The sequence below is a fragment of the Otolemur garnettii genome, unplaced genomic scaffold, assembly GCF_000181295.1.
Source record: "Otolemur garnettii isolate 467f Iridium unplaced genomic scaffold, OtoGar3 scaffold00053, whole genome shotgun sequence".
NCBI classification, from domain to species: domain Eukaryota; kingdom Metazoa; phylum Chordata; class Mammalia; order Primates; family Galagidae; genus Otolemur; species Otolemur garnettii.
The window spans coordinates 4,069,281-4,092,014 of NW_003852448.1; the positions used below are offsets into that span (position 1 = coordinate 4,069,281).

At 47.3% G+C, this 22,734-nt stretch overlaps 1 protein-coding gene across 3 annotated transcripts; it reads right to left on the reverse strand.

Moving 5' to 3' along the window:
• Window positions 1–5,458: 5,458 nt before the first annotated feature.
• INSIG1 (insulin induced gene 1) lies at window positions 5,459–18,226 on the reverse strand. 3 transcript variants are annotated; one of them, XM_012806536.2, is made up of 6 exons: window positions 18,111–18,226; window positions 15,702–16,119; window positions 12,758–12,882; window positions 12,122–12,288; window positions 11,701–11,800; window positions 5,459–7,426 (listed from the first exon to the last, which is right to left on the reverse strand). In XM_012806536.2, the coding sequence occupies exons 2-6, from the start codon at window positions 16,087–16,089 to the stop codon at window positions 7,397–7,399; spliced, it is 810 nt and encodes a 269-aa protein (XP_012661990.1). In that variant the 5' UTR covers window positions 16,090–16,119; window positions 18,111–18,226; the 3' UTR covers window positions 5,459–7,396. The 3 variants fall into 3 exon arrangements, with proteins under 3 accessions (XP_012661990.1, XP_003792071.1, XP_023370199.1); XM_003792023.3 differs by lacking the exon at window positions 18,111–18,226 and adding an exon at window positions 16,327–16,510; XM_023514431.1 differs by lacking the exon at window positions 18,111–18,226 and having other exon boundaries at window positions 15,702–16,317.
• Window positions 18,227–22,734: the final 4,508 nt, after the last annotated feature.

A 22,734-nucleotide genomic window follows, 5' to 3' on the forward strand; every position in this document is an offset into this window, starting at 1 on the left:
CAAGAACCCATCCTAATAACTTATCTTCACTTGGTTAAATCGGCAAAGACCCTATCTCCCGGTAAGGTCACATTCTGCCATGTTGGACTTGAACATCTTCTGGGGCAAGATACAACCTAACCCATATCACAGGGTGAAGAACACCCGGGAACACGGCGCTGGCAGGTTACTATGGGAAAGGGAGGCTTGTCCTGCTCTCTTCCTCCGACTGCAGGCCCCTCTACCTGACAGCCAGGCCCTGAGGTACGGTGCTGGTCTCAGAGCTACTCTAAGTTGAAAGCCGGCTTGATCAGGCTGCCACCTGCATGTTTGAAGACCCACCTCCCTTCTTTTATTCTTTTCTTTCTTCATTCATAAAGTTCCTTTGAATACCCATTATGGGAAAGGATCGAGGTTCTAAGATGAGAAACAGTATTCCAAAAGACCTTTAGGTGTCCAGAAGCACAGACTCGCTCTCCCCTGAACTGGTGGGTTTCTGGTAGCTTCTGCAGGAAGCCTGCTGTGGCCTGGCCGCACACAGCGTAATCCCTGGCCACAGTGATGTTTCAGTAACAGTCTTTCCACTGTTTTTAAATGAACAAGTGTGCAATTGCAAATAGCTGTATATGCAACTTAGGAAACACAATAATTTCATTTATGAGAAAACTTAGAAAGGGGCTTTTCTGTGTGCCCAGCCTTCTAAAAGGCCTTGAGACCAGTTTCTAATATCAGCAAGCAGTAATGATGTGTAGACTCTTCTTCTTTTGGATGTGAAACTTCGGAATGGTCTTTCCAGTGACCTGTCAGCACGCTGACCTTTCCCCAGATGGCTTCAGCTGCTGGAGGGCTGAGACAGGGAGAGCGATGAGGCATGAGGTAGGGGATGGGAAGCCCCACTGGGGACCAGTCAGGTGCAGGCTGTGCAGGGCTGGTGGGAGCCAGGAGGAAGGACCCAGGGTGACTCAGAGTGAGGTAGTGGTTGCACCCCTGCCTCGGGTATTTCTGGGGGGGGGGCTGCTCTAGGTGGCCTGGCTGGGGTTTGCAACTTAGTGACTGGCAAGGAAGGAGGACAAAGGTGAATGCCAAGGGCTGCATCAGGAGGCCCTGGGTGCAAAGGAAAATCAGGCTGCTCTGAAAGCCTTCTATGGTCAATGAGGCAAAATGGGAAGGACAGAAAAAGGTACCAAACGCCACAGTGAGCGACCATTCTCCTTGGAAAGACAGAATCCTGAGGACTCGGTGTGCCCCGGAGAGGGGCCAGCAAGCCTGCGGGGGCTCACCAATGGCTGGAGTGACAGCTCTGAGGCAGGTCCTCCTGGGCCACGTGTGTCACCCGTCTCGTCCACAGGCAGAACTCACAGCCCCCAGCCTGGCAGATGCTAGGCGCCAGTACCATGGGGCAGGAGGGGGTGGATGGCCCAATGCAAAGGGAAAATAATCCCCAATCCTGCAGCAGCTCTCTCCCTTGGAGAGTGCCCGCAGCACACGTGACCGGCACGGACAGCAAGTCGAGGTTGTTGCAGAAAACCGATCCTGCCCCTGGGACACGCCCACATGACCTGGAGGACTCCTCCTCAGGTGTCCCATGTTATGACCGACTCCAACAGCCTTATGTAGTTTCTCATTCACAGCAAACCAGCAATCACAAATCAAAGGGGCCTGAGAACCCATGGGCAGCAGACAGGATGGGGCAGCCAGGCAGAAACATTTGCTGGACAGTGATGAGGGATCATCTGTTCTCTCAACAAGCATTTGTAGGGACTCAGAGCCAGAGCCCCTGTGGGGCTAGGCGCCAGAATAGGAGAAGCCAGAAGGGGCCACTTCCCCTCCTGGGATTGCAGCCTGTGGAAGGACACTGGCCCCACAGTCCCCAAACTCCAGTGGCCACCATGACAGCCCTCCAGAGCCTGAAGAAACTACGAGAGGCGTGCTGTGACGATGGCTAAGGATACTGTGCTCTGGCTGAGGTCTTATTATACACCTTACATGAAAAACTCACTGGATAGAAGACAGACAAATCTGAAGAGCCAGCTTCTAATGAGAGGTTACTTTGGCGGACTCAGTTCTGTGGAATTTTGACTTTATCTTCTATTTGTTCCTGAACTTGAGAACAAAGTGTAGAACATGGAACAACTGGTAAAAATGATACCAAAGCACTTAGAAAAATCACATCTAACAAGTGGGAATAGTAATGAAAAACCACTCCTACTGTTGTAACCCAACCCTCTTTCCCCTGCCCACTCCTGTTCCCCAGCCCTCACCTGTACCCCCTCCCCCAGCCCATTTCCCTCCTCCTCCCTTCTCCCCCCAGAGTCAACTCGGGAACAAGGCAAGTCCCTCCTCCCCCCATGGTGGCTGAGAACAGTGCTTCCCAGCCATGTTCCCAGGCCCCCTCCTTCCCCTAGGGTTTCCAAGAACAAGCTTCAGGTACAAGGAAGAAAAGTCCCACGTTTCACAAAACCCCCAAGTTCTCAGCAGATGAACAATGGTGGAAAACTCACTGAGACTTGATTAATTACTGTTGTATAACCATAACCATTGTGATATGAAATGTGTCCATTGTCAACTGAAACTGTGTTAATTATTGTTCCATTGCTGTATCCATGACTACCCAAGTTGTAATGCCTCTTAACCAGCCACGTTTTGCTTCTGTAATATGCCTGCCCAAAGCCTATAAAAGGCAACTCACCCTCACACCTGGGCTGCTGACTGTCTCTCAGAGCAGCAGCCCCTGCGGCAGGTAAAATAAATTACCAATTAATTAACCTAAGTGGGGGTCCGACTCTATTTTCCCAGGTCTCCTAAGTTATTTCACTACACTACAATTTCGTCTCGAAACTCAGAAATCCAGCCTAGACTCACCATGCATATGGCACTGTCTCAGTACATTTATTCTTTCCAGAGAAAACTGGGGAGGAAGGGAAATGTCGACTCAGAGAGAAAATCCATAGAGCACCACATTTGAGTGTCAGGAGTGGCATCTATCTTATGTACCTTTTTCTGGTGTCTCTTTGCATAGTGTGACTATATTTGTTAGGTAGATGCCAAGGGGCCTCCAAGGCTCTCGTCAGGAACAAAGCAGGTGTCTTGCCTTAGTGCTGCCTGGAGCAGTTGCCCCACCTGGGAAGAAGAAGGGTGGGCCTTGTCTTGGCTGCTGCTGCACCTTAATCCTATCCTGAGCAACTAACTGCCACACCTGGGGGAGGGAGCCAGGGCATAGCAGGACTGAGAAAGTGACGTGGAGTAACCTAAGGCTACTGAGAATGTTGTTAACTGTGCATCCAAGTGTTCCATGGTAGAGCCGGGACTTCTAGGAGGGCCCAATTCAGACAGTGTAAGGCAGGACCCTAGACCATTACCAGGGCCTTTATGGTGCAAAAGGGGGCCTCTTTGTTGTCCGTGGTGAACATATCTTATTCTTGCTCTATAAACTTATCTTTTTCTTCCTAGTAAACTTAATTTCACATTGCCTTGCTTTTGGTGGGTCTGGCCATTGTTCAGCCAAGAGCAGACTGAGAACTGAGAAGGCAGACACCTGCCCGAAGCCCGGCACGTGCAGGGTCAACATGAAATCTTCCCTGCCGCTTATAAGCCCGTCTCACTTGAAGAGTAAGCAAAATGGTAGATTAGTGGGGAGTGGGCAGCTTTTTGCATAACATGTTAGGGCTGAATGTTAATATCTTTATTAACACATTTATTTTATAATATTAATAGTTTTTGAAGATAATATCCTGACCTCTGAGGCTTTATATGCTAAATAGTTACGCAATTACTAAGACATCATCTGAAACTCCAGGTAGTAAACATTGTATTTAACAAGTAGAAAAGGCAAGTTTAGATTTGTAAGTTTTCCTTTCTTTCATTTCTTTTTCCCAAGATAAAGGGAATGCCTATAATTCCAGGGTGGGGACAGGGTCAGGCCACCAAATGAGTCTCTAAAATGAATATCTAATTCATTTTAGACCAATCTGCCAGAAACACTCCTTAGGTAAGATCACAGGTGACTATTTAAGTTAGCTAAATAGACAAAAGACCCCGGGATCAACCTGGAGTTTCTATTTCCTCAGCCCTCAGCCTCAATCAAGCAGTTGAAAAAGAAGTGAACAAGGAAATCTTTTCCAAATTATCTTTTCTAATCTGACCTTTAATGAAATCATGTAATTCAATTACTTGCTCAAAGACCAGAAAACTTCCTGGCAATGTTTAACCTCCCAAGCTGATTCTACAATGTGGATCTACACTAGTTAAAAGCAGGCCCTCCCACAGTAGAGCCACACAAACTGTAGTAACCTCAAGCAGATCTCGTACCTGTCACGAGGGGACCATCTCTATCCTCTGCTTTACCAGCTCCCCCACACTTGCAGGGCAGAAACCCATGGTTTGGGTCTCTTTTATAAAATGCACTGTGCTTAGTGTCACGAAGTAAGGGCTTTCTCCACTGGTGTTGAGATGTTTTACAAAGACCAGTACATTTTCCTAAAGTTTGTGCTAAGCAGATGTGGCATGAATATTCTAGAAGCTCCACCTGTCTGTAGTAACCCTGACAGCAAGTCAGCCAGGAGCAGGCTCCAGCACTGCCTGCAGCGAGAGGGGCCCTTGCTGTTGGTCAGGCTCATCTGCTCGCCTTGCCTGAACACAAGGATGGTGGCGTGGTCCACTTGGTTTCTGCCACAGAAACTTCCCAGAACAGGGAAAACACACACATTGGCACGTGAGCTACACAGGTCTGAACTGCGTGGGGCTGTGGATTTTTTCAACACAGATCATTCATAGGGTGCAAAATTGGCATATGTGGAGGGCATGCTTTTCACATGTACTGGCTTCAGGCCAGGATGTGAGTGTGCCTGGATGTTGTATACACGGGGCACCCTGGAACTGAAAGCCCATAGTGAGAATAAGATGGAGTCAGTCGGGCGAGGGCCCGTGACACAGCGAGGCGGGGCGGCTGAGGGCCTGGGTGACTTCTGCCTCCTCTCCCCCATTTTTATTGCTTTGTAAAGTCACCTCCCACCCCAAAGACACCTATCTTGAGTAGGTTGGAAGGATTGATTTAGGAAATTAACTTTTGGATTGGAATGTTGTTTGGGTCATGGGTTATGCTCCTTATTGTTATTTAAGATAGAGATTAATATAGTTTTTACTTTGAACTTTCATGTATAAAACGGTGATTTTGGAAATGGAAGAGCAGAACAGTCTTGCGGAGGCTACTCTCGCTGTTCTCCAGAGTTGCTGGCCTCCCTGTTTCTGCACATAGGCTGACAATGACAGGTGGCTGGACCCTCTTCATTGGGCGTAACAGAACTAATCACCTGGGTGTACAGAGGGACAGCTGTATGCAGACATTTCTCAACAGGCTGTGGTGAGATTGAGTAACTTTTAAAGAGCTTTAAAATATTTATTCATTACAAATTCTAACATACTACACAGAAAATATCACCCCACTTTTTTTTTGAAAAGCAAACATAAACACAACAGTTGATTTTGAATCTTTAATAAAAATAAAAAATGAATGCAAAAAGAACACAATGTTGAAAACTTAGTATGAATGTGAAACTTGCTAGATGTTCAAATCGTATAGTGCAAATTTTGTTCAATTATTTTACATTTTTACAAACTCAAATCACTTTGGTTCATATATTTGCTATAAACTATTGGCAAAAAAAATTCTTCACATTTACATTTTTTGGCTACATTATTTCTAACAGATTTACTTCCAGTTTAAGAGAAAAAAATACTGTTTGTGCATGATCAAGTGTATTTTTCAAGATTCACTTGCTGTTTTCACTTAATAGCTTCTGGTTTTTCATAAAATGCTGAAATCTTCATTGAAAAAATTTTTACATAACTAATCATTTCTTTACATTTTCAGAAAATTTATATGGTATCATTCTAAAGTTCAGAATGATCCCATTTTCTTTTTTAAAAAATTCTTCTAAGACAAATTAACCCAGTAAACCTAAAATTTACTCCAAGAAAAATTCCCCAAAACAAAATAAAAGAAAATAAAAAAACCCCAACAAAGATCATCACATAATAAAACTGAAAACACACATCCCACACACAGGCCAGTCAGCCTGAGCCTGCCTCAGTTTGCTGCCTGGGGACTTCTATGTAAAAGGAGTCTTTTAATCAAGCCACTTTCACAGAATTTAAAACAAACCAAAAACATTTAAATTGCAAAATACGATAAGGTAAATTTGTAAGTAAAAATTACTAAACCCACAAACTGGAGTATTTCAAAGGACTAGGGCTCAGTGGAGGGTAAAACAATAAAGTAACTTTACAACCAAAGGAAATTATTGCTGAGTTCTGCCTCCATGCAGCACTGAAATGAATGGAGAACCCTTCTCTGGAACATCTCACACGTTAAGAAAAATAAATATTTAAGAGAATACAAGGCTCAGATTGGTTTTCATATACATTGCACTTGAAGTTTAAGACCCAATACTTGCAAATTAGGTCTCACATGGTCTATGCCATTAAATGAATACGTTGTGCTCACCAATATCATTGACTATTTAGAAACACCACATGTCTAATGCAGTGACATACGCACTCTCCTTTTTACAAGGCAATCACAGATTGCAAATTCCATAGGGCTGTGGAAAAAAACAGTCATCTCTACTCTGGAATAACAAAGACACAAACGTTTCTGGCTAAGGTTGAAATACATAGCAGACAGGTATTCATTCTTAGATGGTTATGGATTTTGGAAAAAACTTCATAAACTGAGGTGAAAACTCCAACATTCCACAGTGTAGAACTGTGATTTTTCATTGCCTTTTGCTCTCAGTAAGATTGTCTACACAAACTTCCATAGAAGACTGAAAAGCACAGTCCACTCACTGGTGTCCCCATGCATGTGGCCGTGTGGCCGAGCACTGCCGTTCAGGGCTGCCACTCTACACTCCAGGCTGCTTTGCTTTCTTTTCTTTCTTTGTGTTTTTTTTTTTGTTACAACCCTATTTAAAAAAATCTTCTGGATAAATATTATTCCTATTACATCATACTTCGTCTTCATTAAGCACCATCAACCTGTCTCCTTTGGGCACCAACACAAAACTCACAGTTGGTAATTAAGTCTTAGTTCAAGGCTTTGAAATATGGCAACTTGTCTTTAATCACGTGAATGGAACCTACACCCAGGAAACTGCCACCTGTTTGCCCTCCCAGCCGGACAGAACATGCCAGGGCACAGAAGGGTGTGAGGCAGTCAGGCCAGGCGAGACTTCAAGGTAAGTAGTTATTTTCTCCACTTTGCTATTCTAGACTAGGTGAATATTTTTTCCAGGAGTCATTTGTACAGTCAGCCCGATCTAAATAGATTATTTAGGAAAAAGGATCATCTTTGTCATAATGCACTACCACAGACTTTCTCCCAAAATCTCGCTCACTCTTCAGAATCAGTGTGTGAGACTCAATCACTATGTGGCTTTTCAGGAACACCCTATGAGGAAAAAGAAAATAAAAAAGAAAATTAGCAATTAATGTATAAATATTTTAATTATCGATTAAGCAGGTTCCAAAAGGTGAAAGATTTACAAATTCCTTTGACTGGAGAGACAGGATTGAGACACAGGAGAGACACAGAGCTGGGCGTTGCCACAGCCCTGTGTAATGCCTGGAATATGAGGTATTGGTCAAGGTATAACTAAGTATCTATGTAAGAGAAACACCCAATTTCATCAAAGCACAGGGATGCCTATGGATGACAGGTGCTCCCCAAGAGCTCTATCTACTGCAATGCAGGAATCACACCCGGAATCGGGTCATCTGAAGGGGAGTTTCTAACACAAATCATACCTTACCAGTCATTTGTTGAAGTACATATTTGAAAAGGTCATGTTTTATAATCTGAATAACTCTATTTTGAAATCACAGAGCTTCACAGTGGGAAACCCTTTCTACATACCCTTTCTCATTTAGCCCCTACCAAAGGGGGGCTCTACCCCACTGTGCAGCTCTGTCCCTCTGAGTGGTAGGTACTGCAGTTAGCACCACCACCAGGCATTGCAGGGGAAACTCAATACAGGATAGATGTCTCACTGATGGAGAACCAGACCCAAAGAGATTAAAAGACTTTTCTAAGGTCACAAAACTTCTGTAACAGGCAGAAGACAAACTTCAATGCACATTTTCTTCCCCTGAACCCAATGTCTTCCCACGTTACTAAATCTCCTTCCATTCAGGCCACCAGCTTCTTGAAGATGAAGGAGCTGAACTCTTCACCATCTGTAATAAAGATTACTTATCCAAAAATCACGAGATTTTCTTATTTAAACAGATATATAACTTGTCAAAGTCCTGAGTCTGGGTAAAGTCACCATGAGTTTGGGTTCGCTAATTACTGCCCTAGGGACACACACAACAGGACCTTCTAGGAAACATAGACTTTCAAGAATTAGTAATTTGAAAGTATCATGAACTGTACATTTGGAAGATTCTAAACAAATTTCAACTAACTAGAAAAAACACAGTAGCAAACTCTTGCCAGCAACCTGGGAAGAAAACTGGTCACCAAATTTTACTACCTATTCACCGATGTGCTGATAAACAGATCTGTAGGCTTCATGGGCTACAGAGAATGAAATTAGGTCTGGCCTTAGGGTAGGAACACAAACGACTCCACAGACGAGGCGGCCCCAGCCTGTGAACTTGTGCTGCTACCCCCGGTAGCCATGTACTTCACGTGGCAACTCAGCATGCTCTAGCAATCCAGGACTCAACTGGAGTTTCATAAGTCTGCCTGAGGATGGATGGCGACACCAGCTACCTTAGTGATGAGGAGCCTGCTCCAACTCCCTCTCTGCACCCGCTTGGGCAAGTTGTTTCATCTTCCGAGGTTCAATTTCCCCACTTAAAAATGGGCCACTAATGATTTCTATCTTAAAGTGCTGTGCTGTGAGGACTGAGGTAGCCGACAGTGAACGTGTTTGGCACAATGCCTGTGTACAGCTCCAAGTGCTCAATAACCTTCAGCCCTGAGCAGCCATCACATTGTCACTATCAGCAGAGGAAGGTGATTTGGGCCCATCAAAGGCAGGAGAGGAGAACTGGACGTGCACTCACAGCAGGCTGCTGGGAGAGTGGACGTGCCACTCTCGCCGGCTGCTGGCAACTGGATGCCTCACTCCTGAGAGAAGATGGAGGCCTCAACTAGCAGCCTCTACAGATGTTATACATAGTGGCCACACTCAGATTCCTTGAAACAGAGGCTGATAAACACTTCCGCTCTGTTTGGACACGCAAAAGACAATGGCACATGAGGAAAACAAACCAAAAAACCACGATGTGGGAAAAGTTAAGGCCAGTTAACTGCAAGCAAAGCCAGCGTGCAGCTTCTGGGCATGCTATCCTTGTGAGCAGTTACACTTCTTTCAAGGGAGAGAACGAACAAAATGGGCACTTTAAGAGAACTGAGATGGCATAAGAATGAGAGGGATGCAAAGGGCACTGGGCAAAAACTGCAGAAAACCCACCGGCCTTGAATTATGCCAGACCCGGCTGAAGCTGTCTGGGTGCTAAGCCCAGTCTCCAAATCTTTTACCTTTAGATTTGTCACCTTTACCCTCGTCAGCCCCTCATCACATCTTACTTGGTGTAGGCCTCACAAGAGCCCGTAAACACCACCCCTAAAACATCCAGCCAGTTCCAGGTTGGGTCTAAACAGCATGAAAACGACAGAGGGCAGGGAGGCTGCTGTGGAGGAAGGACCCGGTGCACAAGCCCCCAGGCACAGTCTGAGGAGACAAATGGCAGCAGTGACTTGCTGTTTCTAAGATAATGAGCAATTTCCTGGGTTTTAAGAATGGAAATGAGTTTTAACTTTTGAACAGGAAAAATAATAGTTGGGATCCAGAGATAAGGATTAAAATTTTCACAGATACGAACTATGGTAGGTGGGTTGGGTACAGAGCCCTGAAAGTCAGTCTCTGACAGCCCAGCAGGGAAGGTGACAGAAGTGGTAACTCTCTCTCCAGATGTTTGTCCCCAAGTTTAAAGAACACAAAGGAAGAAAACAAAGCTTAAATAGGGAGAATTATAATGACACCAGCTCTCCTGTTTCAGTTATCTTTGCATCTTCACTGTGAGGACTGAGGAGCCGGCAAGGATTAGTTAGGAGACTGTCTCCAAACCACTTTCAAAGGTAGGATTTGTTCAACACTTTTAAAATGTTTTCTTCCACTTTTTCTAGATGTTCAGAACTTACAAATGTTGTGAAATTTCTACCTTTACCAAAATAATGCTTATTTCTACCAACTTATTTTAAAGGCCTTGATGTATAACAGCATCGATCTATCAACTTGAAAAAATAGCCAACTCTTTAAATGTTATTCAAATTTTAATTTTATGAGTAGTCAACCTAGTTTGGGATAATTTTATTCCACATACCTTCTTAGGAATTTCCCCCGAAAGTACTGAAATGAAAATCTCCAAGCAGTGAGGCAATAATGGAGCTGGCTAGCTCTACTGTGGGACCTGCTGAGGGGAGGGATCAGGAGAGAGCTGAACGCCAGAGGAAGGAGCCCGCCATGTCCCTGTGAGAGCACCGAGCCCCGCTCTTAATATGAGAGGGAGCAGAGTCCCCAACTCTCCATTAGGAGACATAAGAAGTCAGTTTTTCAAAGGAGCCTTTTGTTTTCGCATCTTAGAGAATCACCAAGGAGAAGGAGGGTAAAGGCTTTAGACTCAGTAACTATTGGACACTTTACAATTCTGCACTTTTGAAATTACTTCCATTTCTGTCGAACAGCTAAGCAGCCTTCAAATTCAACTCACAAATGGGGATCAGCTGGAAAAAATAAATGTACTAATAAAAAACAGCATGAGGTAACAAGATAAGTTTCTGAGAAAGCCCCAGAGTTTATCTCTGACAGCAACAGCTCCAGTTGCTTCAAGTTCATTTAATGTAAGCCTCCAGTCAAAGTCAACTTGAAAGAACACTCAGAAGTCCACTTTTAAAAAAATTAAAGCGTTCAGATGCTAATTTCAAAGTCAATTTGAAAAAAGTTTAAAAGTCCATTTTCATTTTTTTAAATTAAAGTGTTCAGATGCCAGTTTTTAGCTACTGAAAACAACTGTTTATCTCTGAATTCAGAAAGCAGCAGAGATACGCCTCGGGAAGTGGTACTTCCTTCTCCTCAGCAAGAACAGGTGGGGACAGGCCATCACACAGTAACCCTGCCATGTCTCATCCACTTCTCCATGCCCAGGGCCAGCTGCCCCTTGGAAGGGTAGTTCCTGCCTGCACCAGGCTGGCCCCTCACCTGGCTGCACCAACCCCTGGCCTGAGATGGGGTCTCTGTAGTCTCAGGCCCAGTGCCATCTGTACCCACTCTGATTTTGGAAAAAGGATAGTGTCATTGTACATGGTCATCCAGATTTGTTCCTGATACTGGAGCAGGAAAGGAAACTCATAAACCACCCTCTCTGGCCATTTCAGTGACTTTCCCTACCATTACTGTAGAAGTTACGCAAACTCAGATGAACCACTGGACACGTCTGCATGAGACCTCCAGTTCAGTTTACAAAACTGTGAGTCTGTATCATTTAGCAAAGAAGTACCTGGGTATTGTTACCTATTTTAAAAATATAAGTTCTTCTCAGTAATTGTTGCACTTGAGTCTGAACTAGAATACATAACAAATTCTAATATATCATTTGAAGTAACTCTACCAAGCTACAGAGTCTAAAGGGTTAGAGATGGCCTGATTCACTTACCATAGCTAACTGTCGTCCAATGTTTCCCACTGTGACGCCTCCTGAGAAAAATATGCACGGGAGCCAGGAGCGGATGTAGAGGAAATCTGGGGACGTATACCTAGAGCAGGAAAAGCTGCGTGTCAGCGGTCAGGTTTACCTAGTTTAACCCCATCTGTCAAAGATTTTCTCTAACAGGGATGTACAGTTAACCACAGAATGCTGCAGAATGTTAATATTTGAACAACATGTTTTACTGTTACTACTTGGTTTTCTTTAACATTTTATATACATGAGTCAAGAATTATGCAGCATTTTTAAAAATTTCATGCCTAAATTTATGTCTTTCTGTATAAAGACCAAACAAAACATGAAAATATCTAAATTTAATTTTTTTTAAAGTAACAGTTTTCCAAAGGCCATATCAAAAACATATACTTACTGATAGACACCATTATACACAAGAAACTGAGTGATCAGAGTGGCCAGAAAGGCTATGGTGATCCCAAGCCCAAGGCCACTTCTTGAACGGTCAAATGTCCACCAGAGGCCCAAAGACAGGGCTGCTAAAGTCAGGGACAGTTGAACATTATTGGCAAAATCCAATTTCTGGTGATGCAAAAGTTAAGGAAAACTTTAATAATGTTTAATATTATAACATCAAAGGCATATAAGAAGTCCAAGGGTTAAAAACATGGGTTTTTATTCTTGTACCACAGATAAGTCACTATCTGTAAAAACTGCACAGCCAGTTGCAGGGTGACCTGCGTCCTGAAGCAGAAGTCAAGAGTCCCTGGGTTCCCTGGCATCCCCAAGTCAGCAACTTAACTTTAAGAGTGAACTTCCTAAAAACTTAATATAAAAATTCTCCTGGTATTTTGCCTATAAAACAATATATTTTGCTATTAAGCTATCAATAGCCTCACTCTTATTTTTTTTAAACAAATTGAAATGAAAAAGCACAGCCTTCACATTTGCCTCATCACAAATGCCCGGTCACAATGACTCGAGTGCATCTTATAAATACTAAACATTCACTGAAAGTGACAAAGCCAACAGCACAGCCCACCAAGGATACGGCACTGGCGTGGTTGATGCCCACGAAGACTGCGATGCAGCGCATGACGCTGGCCCACTCCCGCTTAAACTTGTGGGGCTCGCCCAGGTGGCTGTCGATGCAGGGGTACAGCACACCGACCACCGCTGTGCAGAGAGGGACAGCATTAGACACACCAGCAAGAGTTAGGCAGCTCCTGTGTGGGAATCACTAAGACATTAGCACATTACTCAAACCAGCAGTCCTCCTCCTAAAAGTTTATCAGCTATTAACATAATATTTAAATTAAGATTTTTATGCCATATTCTTGTTCTCTGAGTATCCCCCCAAACTGTACTATTTTGAGACGTTTAAAAAAATCACTATTACTTGGTTTAAACATATCTTAGTAAGCAGGGATGAATCAAGCAAGGAGTTTAATTATTTGTATTAATATCAGGAATATTTAATTTTATAATTAATCCTATATTTGCCTAAAGTGCACAAAACTTAAATGACTATACAATTCTGGTTCCGTCTTCAAGTGGGACTTCCATCTTACAATGCAAAGGTGAGCATCTGTGCACAGCTGCACCCCTGCGCACACAAGTCCACACAGCTGACTTCCATGCTGCCACCGAGCACTGGGGCTGGGCATGGGAGGAGATGCTTGCTTTTTTGCTGATAGGACTCTTGACAGTGCCCATGAAATGGCCCTGACTTCACTTCAGGGGGTTCTAGCAAGTTGTCTGGAAGACACAACCACATGTTGTGCCACACCCCGTGGGAAGTGAGGGGCCAGGTCAAACCCACACTGGTTCTTCTCATTCATTAATTAGTCCCCGTGAGTTCAGGACCCAAGGTGTGGAAAAAGCACCAAACCCAGAATAGAAAACTTGGCCTAGAGTCCCAGTTTGCCCTCGGATAGGACGCGGCTCTTCATGTTTGTTTTCTCATGTGTAAAATTATAAGGATTATGTAACCAGAACAGAGAAAGAAGGGATCACTGTGGTCTGGAATAGTTAGGAAGTCTCTACAGATACGGAATTTTAAAGAGAATTTGAATGGGTGGGAAGGTATGGCATCCCAAGAGAAGCAAAATGGTAAAAATAGAGGCAGTGATGAACACCACCCAAGGAGTGAGTAGAATGCAGGCCTGATGGGCTTCGACTGTGGGACACAGAGCTCACTGTGGGAACTGCACCGAAGGACCCAGGCTCTGAAAAGCCACTCAGGGGTTGCACTTTAGTCAAGTAGGAAAGACATTCCGTGTTGAGGTTCTTTACCCCACAGTTTTAACCAAGCATTTGAAGGAAAAATGTCCAGTTTTCAATTTTACCTTACTTTTAATCAAGTTCTAATTTTAGAGTTTTGAAAAATGGTATTCTCTAAAATTGACTATACTTCACTATAGTTTCATCTTACCTTTAAAAAGTTAAATAGGTGAAAAATATACTATGGAATTTTTTCCTTATGTTCTTGGCTGCTGGTTAAAAAAACAAAAAAGTAGAGTTTGAAAAATTATTCCAAATAGTCCTGAATTCCTTGAAGCCTCAATTACAAACACTGGAGGCTAAACTATTTCATTTTTAAGATTAAGTTTTTGTTCAAAGAAACTATTGTGCCAAATGTGTAAGAACAATGAAATTTCAAATCTAGATCTATTTCTCAAAAAAGTTTTCTAGTACAGCCACATATAAATGGGTTTGGAGAAATAAGAGGCTCACATCTTTCTCCAACAAAGATGAAAACATTCTCCCTGCTGCTTAGTGATTCAAAGTACCCCTCACATAACGCATGTCCGCATGTCCTGGCTAGAAGCTGGGGCTCTCTGCTACAGGACTTTCTCCTCATGCTGTTTTAAGCACAGTGCATGGACACACCTAGCTGCAGGGAGGCAGTGTGCAGAGTTAGTGCCTCTGCCACGCTAGCTGTGCACGCTTGGATGGGACTCAACCTGTGATTCAGTTTCCAGGTCTATAAATGGACCTACAGCATAGTGGTGGTGTAAGGAATTAACAGAGCAAAGCATATAAAGGCTTGGTAAGCAGTCAATAAATGTCAGTGACAAAGCAAACAGGTTAGTCCTCATATTGTACTGTAGTCATTTAGACAAATGTTTTCTCCACCAGATCCTAAGATGCTAACGGACAGGTGCTTGCTTGTCCTGTTCATTTTTATATTTCAACAGCTGAGACTGCAGAAAGACTCCAACAAAGTTGGTCAAATAAATTAACAAATGCTGTGACAGAGAAGCACCCAGTTATCTGCTGGGCCAAGAGCATTCAACATTTTGTAAAATCAGCTAAATGATAACCCAAAGATTCTTCTTTTAAAAAAAGACAGCAGCAGTGGACCTGTCCAGTTCAGGCCGAGCCTGTGTTAGGTTTTATGGCATCTACGAGATCAGTTAGGGTTAGAGAACATGAACCCCCAGGGGGTTATTCTTTTCCTGCTGATTTTAATCTACGGAGCTGTAACAGTTCGGTGTGGGGGGAGGTCTGGCTTTGGGTCACAGGGTACCTAGCGGTCCGGCCAGAGGCTGCGCTGAATAAGTTGCTCCCCCAGCACCCGCCCCTCCACGCATGTGACGATTTGTTTTCGGTTATCCATAAGTAGCAAGTTCTCCGCGGCGCCCAATCGCCGCCCGGCCCTGCCGCTCACCAGTTTTCCCCGCAGCCAATCCTGGGCCAGCTATGCTGGATGACAGCACGAGGCCTTCCCCACACAGACAGGGAGGGGACCGCGGCGGGCTTGGCTCAGCATCTGCTTAAACAGCCAGTTATCTCCCTGCCTCATCTCCATCACCGGCTTCCCTCAACTTCCCGAGCTGCCTCTCAGGCGCCTCCGCGCGCTCTCCGTCCCTCTTCCCACTTCTAATCTGTGGGTTCCCGCTTTCAAATAAATGCTTCCCGCGGGCTGGAAAGTGTTACTAAGCAGACAGGCGCCTTCTCCCGGCTCCTGCCGGCACGGGCGGGGCACTCACCGGCTGCTGTCCCGCAGCAAGGCGGGACCCACCAGGCTGAGGAGAAGACCGTGGCGATCACCTCCTCAGGGAAGAGCGTGACGTTCCTCTGGATCTGCAGCAGGTTGAGCACCAGGGCCAGGACCACCCCGACCAGGAAGAGCACGAGGCTCCTCTGCACCAAGTGATGGTGCCAGCTGCTGGCGCGGCCGAAGCCCGCGGGGCCCCCGTGCGCGGGGCCGGGGTCCTGGGCCCGATGGGCCGCCGGCGGGGCGGGGTCCAGCACGGACGAGTCGATCATCTCTCCCACCTTGGCCGCCGGCCCCGCAGCGCCGGCTCGAGGGCGGCCTCTACGCCTGGCGCTGTGAGCGCAGGGACAGCTCCAGAAGCGGTCGTGCAACCTGGGCATCAGCTGCTGCCCAGCTCCAAGGGGCGTCTCCTGCAGGAGGGGGGCCCAGGTGAGGTCACCAGGGAGACAAAGCCACGCCAGCCCGCACCCTAGTCCCACGCAACACGCGGAGCTGGAGAGTCAGTTCCAGGGCCCGCGTCAGGACCCCGCGCTCCACAGCCCACACGGCTGCACACTCGCTCGCACCCCGCAGGAGTCCCTGCCGCCCCGCCGCCCGGCCCGCAGCCCTGCGCCTACCTGGCCAAGGAGCCCGCCCGCGGGCTGGCCGAGCGGAGGCGGGGCAGCGCGGAGGAGGAGTCTCGGCCCGGGACGGCCCCAAGAGTGGCCGCGGCGCCGGGTGGGCGCGCGGGCTTATATGGCAAGACTGGGGGCCCTAACCATGTGACCCGGCCCGGCCTACCCGCCGCCCGCGCGCGCCGTCTGGGGGCGTGGCCTTGGGTAGCCCCTCCCTTCCCGCGCGCCCGTCCGCTCTAGGTCTGGTGAGGAGGCCGCAGCCAATGGGAGGCGGGCGGCCCATATGACGTGACACGCGCCACCGCCGGCCCCGCGCGCTCGGCCCGGGACCGCGGGGCGGAGGGAGGTTAGCAGTGCCTAGGGAGGCAGAGTGACTGGGTCGAAGGAGGACGGCAGGGCCGAGGGAGGACGGCGGGTAAAAGGGAAGACAGCGGGACCAAGGAAGGGCGGAGCGGCCCATTTCTCGCCCTGGCCACGGCGGACCCGTAGCCCCTGAAGGGACGACGCACTGGCGCCGGAGGAGCCGCCCCCGAGGCTGGCGCCCCGCGGTGCGCATTGAGCCGAGCGCAGGAGTAGGGCCCAGGTGGCCGCTGTCCTGGGTCACCCGCAGCTCTGGTTCCCACCTGCCAAGTGCTTCAGATCCCGTTTGTGCTGTCAAATCCTTAACTTAAAATGCACCAGACAAACGTTTCATTCGTGCAGTAATTTTTTCTAGTTGGCAATGGTCTTACCTTTGGAAAGTAAGCCATCAAAACCACTCCGGAAAAAACAGAGATAACACTAATCTCGGAGAGATTGTTTTATCTAGCGTGTAAAATGTTTCTATCCTGTTTGCCACGTGTCCCACCCTGCAAGGGAAGAGGCCACATCTTGCTGAGCAAGATCTGTATTGTAGGAAGAGTGTGTGGTCCTTACCTCTGTGCAGGGGAGCGGTGGTTAGAGGAAATTTGTGCTGTAAATAGCAACTCTTGGCCAAGAGACCCTACAGGCTTAGGAAGCATGAGTCATACATACCATATGGCATTGCCACTATGTGTGGGCCATCCTTGTTAAGGTTTGTGACTATATGCCAGAAGGTTAAGGGGAAAAAAAAGACATCTTGCTGAGGTATGAATATTTCTCAGTGTTCATTTTAGGGGACAAAATTCATGTGAATCTGACTTATTTCTTTTCTTTTCTTTTGAGATAGTCTCACTGTGTCACCTCGGTAGAGTGCTGTGGCTTCACAGCTCACAGCAACCTCAAACTCTTGGGCTTAAGTGATTCTCTTTCCTCAGTCTCCCAAGTAGCTGGGACTGCAGGCACCCGTCACAATGCCTGACTATTTTTTGATTGTAGTTGTCATCATTGTTGTTTGGCAGGCCCAGGCTGGATTAGAACCTGCCAGCTCTGGTGTATGTGGCTGGTGCCCTGGCTGCTGAGCTACAGGCACTGAGCCCTGACTTATTTCTTGAGTGTGACATATAGCACCGGAGTGGATGGATTGGAGAGGCTCCATGTTCATTCCTCGCTCCCCCTGTTCTGGATAGAGCTGAACCAGGCTTTCATCTGCTCCTCCAATACTAAAGCCCTGTTAACCATGATAGATTTTGTTCCCAAGGATTCAGAGCAGTTTGACTTCAAGAAACATTGTAATTGGTGCCTTGGCCATTATCTACAGACCATCTTGGGTAAGTGCATGAAGGTTATACATACACGAATTAAGTATATATCCACACACACACACTTTTTATTACAGTAAAATGGAAAACTTATTTGTAATAGAGAAAACATGAAAAGCTGCCCACCTGTCAGTGGTGGTTCCTCTGTGCAGCGGGGTGCTATAATGGAGAGTCAAGCCTGTGCCATGTTCCCACCCCACCGGCAGCTTCCTGCCCCACACCTGGGCATTGAGGACACCAATGGAAATCAGCTGTAAATCTGATGGAGACACATCAACACTGCAGCCTTGACCCTGAGGCGAGGCATGTCATGGATTTGATTGTGAAACACTAGCAAATGTGGGACACTGCTCTTCAGCACACTGGCTTTCAGTCCTAGGGTCATTCAGGTCTGTGAGGCCCAGTGCGCAGAGGCGGAAGCTCTTAGCTCACCTAGGAGCTGCTCTCTCTGTGGACTCCTGACATCTCAGAAGTCAGAATGTCTGATCTTTTGGGGTTTAAGATCTATTCAGATTTCTTTATCGTTTTTCTTCTGCTGTTCTGCCTGTCCATGTAGTCCACCCAGTATTTCTGTTTAATTGTAATACCGCTCAGGCACCGGTGCACCCTTTATAGCAATATTTATGGCGTTCTGTGTTGCTTGTGTCCTGTGTGGAAAGGGCTATCCATTGCTTTCATTAACTGGTTTATTGAAGACTATTTGTTACTTTTTCTTCTCTGCCCAAGTCAGTGTTCTTACAGCCTGGCCTCTTTCACTCTTTCCCCTCCTCTGCTCTTATTGGACAGTGTGACCCATGGGACCTGCCAGGGTCAGAGAGGTGCCCTGAGGCTTCATGGCTGCTGCACATACCGACCAGGCTATCTTGTGGAATGTGGGAGAGACACCAGTGGGCAGCATGTGGTGGGCGTGTCACTCAGTTCCCAGGGTATGTGGTTTGCCTAAATGCCTGGGGAGCTGGGCCCATGAATAAGTTTACTCCCTTGGAAACCGCAGCCGTGGTATCAAAAACCATATTCAAATATTTTGAGGATTTGAAATTCAATTATCCTCAAGTGAGGCTGTTATTGATCTAATTTCTCTGTGGAGTGTGGGCTCTATACTGAAGGTAACATCCTCAGCCCCTGTCAGTCTGTCTGTCTAAGTGTTTAAGGGAATGTGTTCATGATGGTTCTATGTAGCTCTCAATCAAAACACTTTACGTTAATCATCACCGATGGGCCATGACTGTAGGAAAGTTTACGTGTCCCTTGAAGCAGTGGCCTGTGTACTGAACAGGGTGGGGAAATAGGACGCATGACTTCTGTGGCCCTTTTGGATACAGATTGTGGGAGGTCTAGAGACTTTGAGACTCATGTGGTGAGCAATCTGCTACTTCCCTTTAGTCTGTGTTCTGCTATTCTTTTTACGGTACATTAATAATTGTTTATAATAAATATTGTTAAATATGGTACTAAATATATTTTATTTTTTCAATATCTAAGCACCACATGATTCTTGTAAGACATTCAGAAAATATGGAAAAATATGTTTTAAAGAAATCATCTATAATCCTACCACCTAGAGATAACCACTATTAACATCTTGGGGTAATTCCAAATATTTTTCCTTTGTGCAAGTGTGTAAGGTTATTACAGAATGCAAATAGGATCATACTTCATTTGTGGTGGAATAATTTCTTAAGTGATCATGAACTTCTTTCAAAGGCAGTCAATTTAGACCATGTCATCATTCTTTAACACGTATGATGCGATTCAGTGGTTTTTAGTAAGTCACAGGGTATACACCATCTCCAGGACGTTTTCTTCACCCCAGAGGAATGCCTTGTGCTTTGGCTGTCTCCTTCCCCCCAGTCCTAGGCAACCTCGGGGCTCCTTTCTGCCTCCACAGAAGGAGGTCTCTCTCCTGATGGAATCACATGGATTGCATGTGGTCTTTGGTGGCTGGCTTGGTTTGCAGGGTTCGTCCCTGCTTGGCGTATGTCAGTGCTCCGTCCCTTTTTCTGGCTCAGTAATGTTCCATTGTGCAGGTAGACCACCTTGTTTCCCCTCCACCAGCTGGTGGGCATCTGGCTTGTTTGCACATTCTGACTTATGTGAGTAATGCTGTGTGAGCAGGCACTAGTTCCCTGTGCACTCTACTTTCATCTATCTGGGGTGGCACTGCCAGGGGTGGAGTTGCTAGGTGACTCTGCCTTGTCACGTGAGAAAGTGCTTTTTCCCACAGCAGCTGCACCACTTTACACCCCCACCCCAATGTCCCCAGCCCTGGCCACGATGTGCTGGCTTGCTGATTCTGGCCATCCTGTGCCATGGTTTTAGCAGCACAGCAGTATCCCTGAGTACTGGGCAGTGTCCTAGCTGGCTCCCTAAAGCTTTGCAGGTGAGTGTAATCCATACGAGTGAGGGAAGCAGTGAGGAAGGCCACTGGGCAAAGACCAACTCCTGCCTGTAGCACTTTGGGGCGTGGGGTCCGTGGGAGCCCTGCTGAGAGGGAGTGAGTGCAGGCCTCTGAGGGTGACACATGGTGGAGCAGTTTGGAGCCTGGGACCAGAGATCTTAGCCCTGCCATCACCATGCAGGACCAAAGAGAGGAGGTGGGTTTGGGTATGGTGGGCAGGGAGCAGGCAGGTGGTTTCAGTTGTTTTTGGAGGAGGAGGGCCCTGGAGCCAGGATGGTGGGAGCGGCTGGTTGGAGGCATAGAGAGGCCACTTTCTCAGCGTGGGGGCCCCCTCCGCAGACCAGGGGACTCTTGTCATTCTATTCTTAGGCTAGCTAGAAAGGTAGACTATTTGGGAGCATCCAGAAAGTAGTTCTTCCTGGTGGGACGAAAGGAGGACAGTGGGCACGGGGTGCAGGACAGTAGCAGGCGGCTGGTGGTGTCAGGGCCTCAAGGCAAGGTGAGGTGCAGCTAGAAGCAGGACCCACAGAAGAGGCTGTCACAGGATCTTCGTTCTGTCCACACAGGTAACCCAGGCACCTACAGATTTGCTCTTAGGTGGGCAGGAGGCCGCGTGGGTGCAGGGCTGCAGGGGAGAGCAGCGTCAGGGTTGCAAAGTCCACAGGGTGGCCCTAGGACTGGATGACAAGACGATGTGGAGCCAGTTGTCAGGGCCAAGGAGGTCAGGGGACTGAGAGGCTGGCTCTGGGTGAGTCATGCTTATGTGGGACAGAGTTCCTCAGGCTGCCAACAGGCTTGGGAAGCGCACCTGCTACCTGGAGGCCCAGAGGACGAGGGTGGCAGAGAGGGCACACTGGGTGAGGTAGTGTTCCCCAAATGCCTGCCTTTTCTGGAAGCTCACAATGTGACCTTATTTGGAAATGGGGCCTGTGGGCCTTGATCCAATGTGACAGTGTCTTCCCAAGAAGAGGAAAGGCATAGACAAACTCTTGGGGGAGTGGCCACATGAGGGTGCAGCTGCCAGGCCAGGAGCCACCCCCAGGGTCTTCCCAGAGAGTGTGGTTTTGGACCTCTGGCCCCCAGATCTGGGGAAAAATAGGTTTTTACGGGTGGAGGGCAGAACAGGAAGGAGGCTGGAGGGGTCGGGGGAGGAGAGGGGCTGAGGCTGCCCTGCATAGGCTCTCCTGCCTCCTCCCGTTCTCCTCCCAAATACCAAGGCCCAGGTAGCCTGTGCTGCCTCATCCTCAGCAGCACCTGAAGGACAAGTGTAACATGTCCCTGGGAAGCAAAGAAGTTCAGCTCTGGAATAGGCGATTGCCCGGAGCCGTCGCCCATGCTGAGGTAGAGCGAGTTCAGATGCAGACCTCTGAGCCCCACACTGCCGCCTGCTGTGGTTGCTGGACACCACCTGTCACTGCGTGTTCCATGGCCGGCGACACCAAACTTCCCCCGGTGCCCGACTGTCCGTGTGCTTGTTTTCTTTGCTTCTCCTGCCTTTTATGAGCAGCAGGCCCAGAGCGTGTGGGGAAGAAAAAGGTGACCACGCCTTCCACCTGACAGCTCCGGACACGGGCTGGGGTCAGCAAACCCTGTTCTTAGAAGTAAAGGTAAGAAGACCCTGGCTGTCCCTTACCCCTTGGAAGTGAGCCAAGAGCCATCAGCCAAGGACAAGGACCCGGAGCCGTGAGGACATGCGAGTCCCTGACTGCTCCTTGTCTGTTGTCTCTTATGGTCCTTTTTCGGGTTCCTGGTAGTTGTTGGCAGCCAAAATTTTAAAACAAAAGAAAGCATTCATTGTATGCTCTTGATAGAGATGAACAAGAAAGACGGAAAGTAGAAAAACCACGTCCTGCCTTCGGGTGCAGCTTGAATTGCTAACACCAGGAGGAGGCTTGGTCAGAGTCAACTCTCCCCCCTAAAGCTGCCTGGTGTGTGTGGACTCCACTCTGGAAGGCCACTGGGGGCCAGGGACAGGTCCCTAGGGGGACACTGGGGGCAGCAGTAAAGAGAGATGGCTCAGGGCATGACTGTGGACAGATGCTTGAGGTTTCTTGGGCCACACAGGTGTGGTTGCTTCAGGGAGTGTGGCCATCTGCAAGGACAGTCCACATGGACAGTGTGCATGGACAATCTACCTGGTGGTTTGTGTAGACGGTCTGTGTGGACAGTCTGCATGGCAGCTGCACGGACAGTTTGCATGATGGTCTGTGTGGACGATCTGTGTGGTGGTCTGTGTGGACGGTCTGTGTGGATAATCCGCGTGGCAGTCTGTGTAGACAGTCATGTGGATGATCTGTGTAGACGGTCTGCGTAGACGATCTGTGTGGCAGTCTGCGTGGATGGTCTGCATGA

Bases quoted from the DNA above. Each gene is read 5' to 3' on its own strand.
- INSIG1 (XM_012806536.2), bottom strand. From the start codon at position 16,089: ATGCCCAGGTTGCACGACCGCTTCTGGAGCTGTCCCTGCGCTCACAGC. The intron at 12,883-15,701 runs GTGAGTGCCCCG...CTCTCTGCACAG, and splicing joins TTGCTGCGGGACAGCAGCCG to CGGTGGTCGGTGTGCTGTAC. The intron at 12,289-12,757 runs GTATCCTTGGTG...TTGCATCACCAG, and splicing joins GCATCAACCACGCCAGTGCC to AAATTGGATTTTGCCAATAA.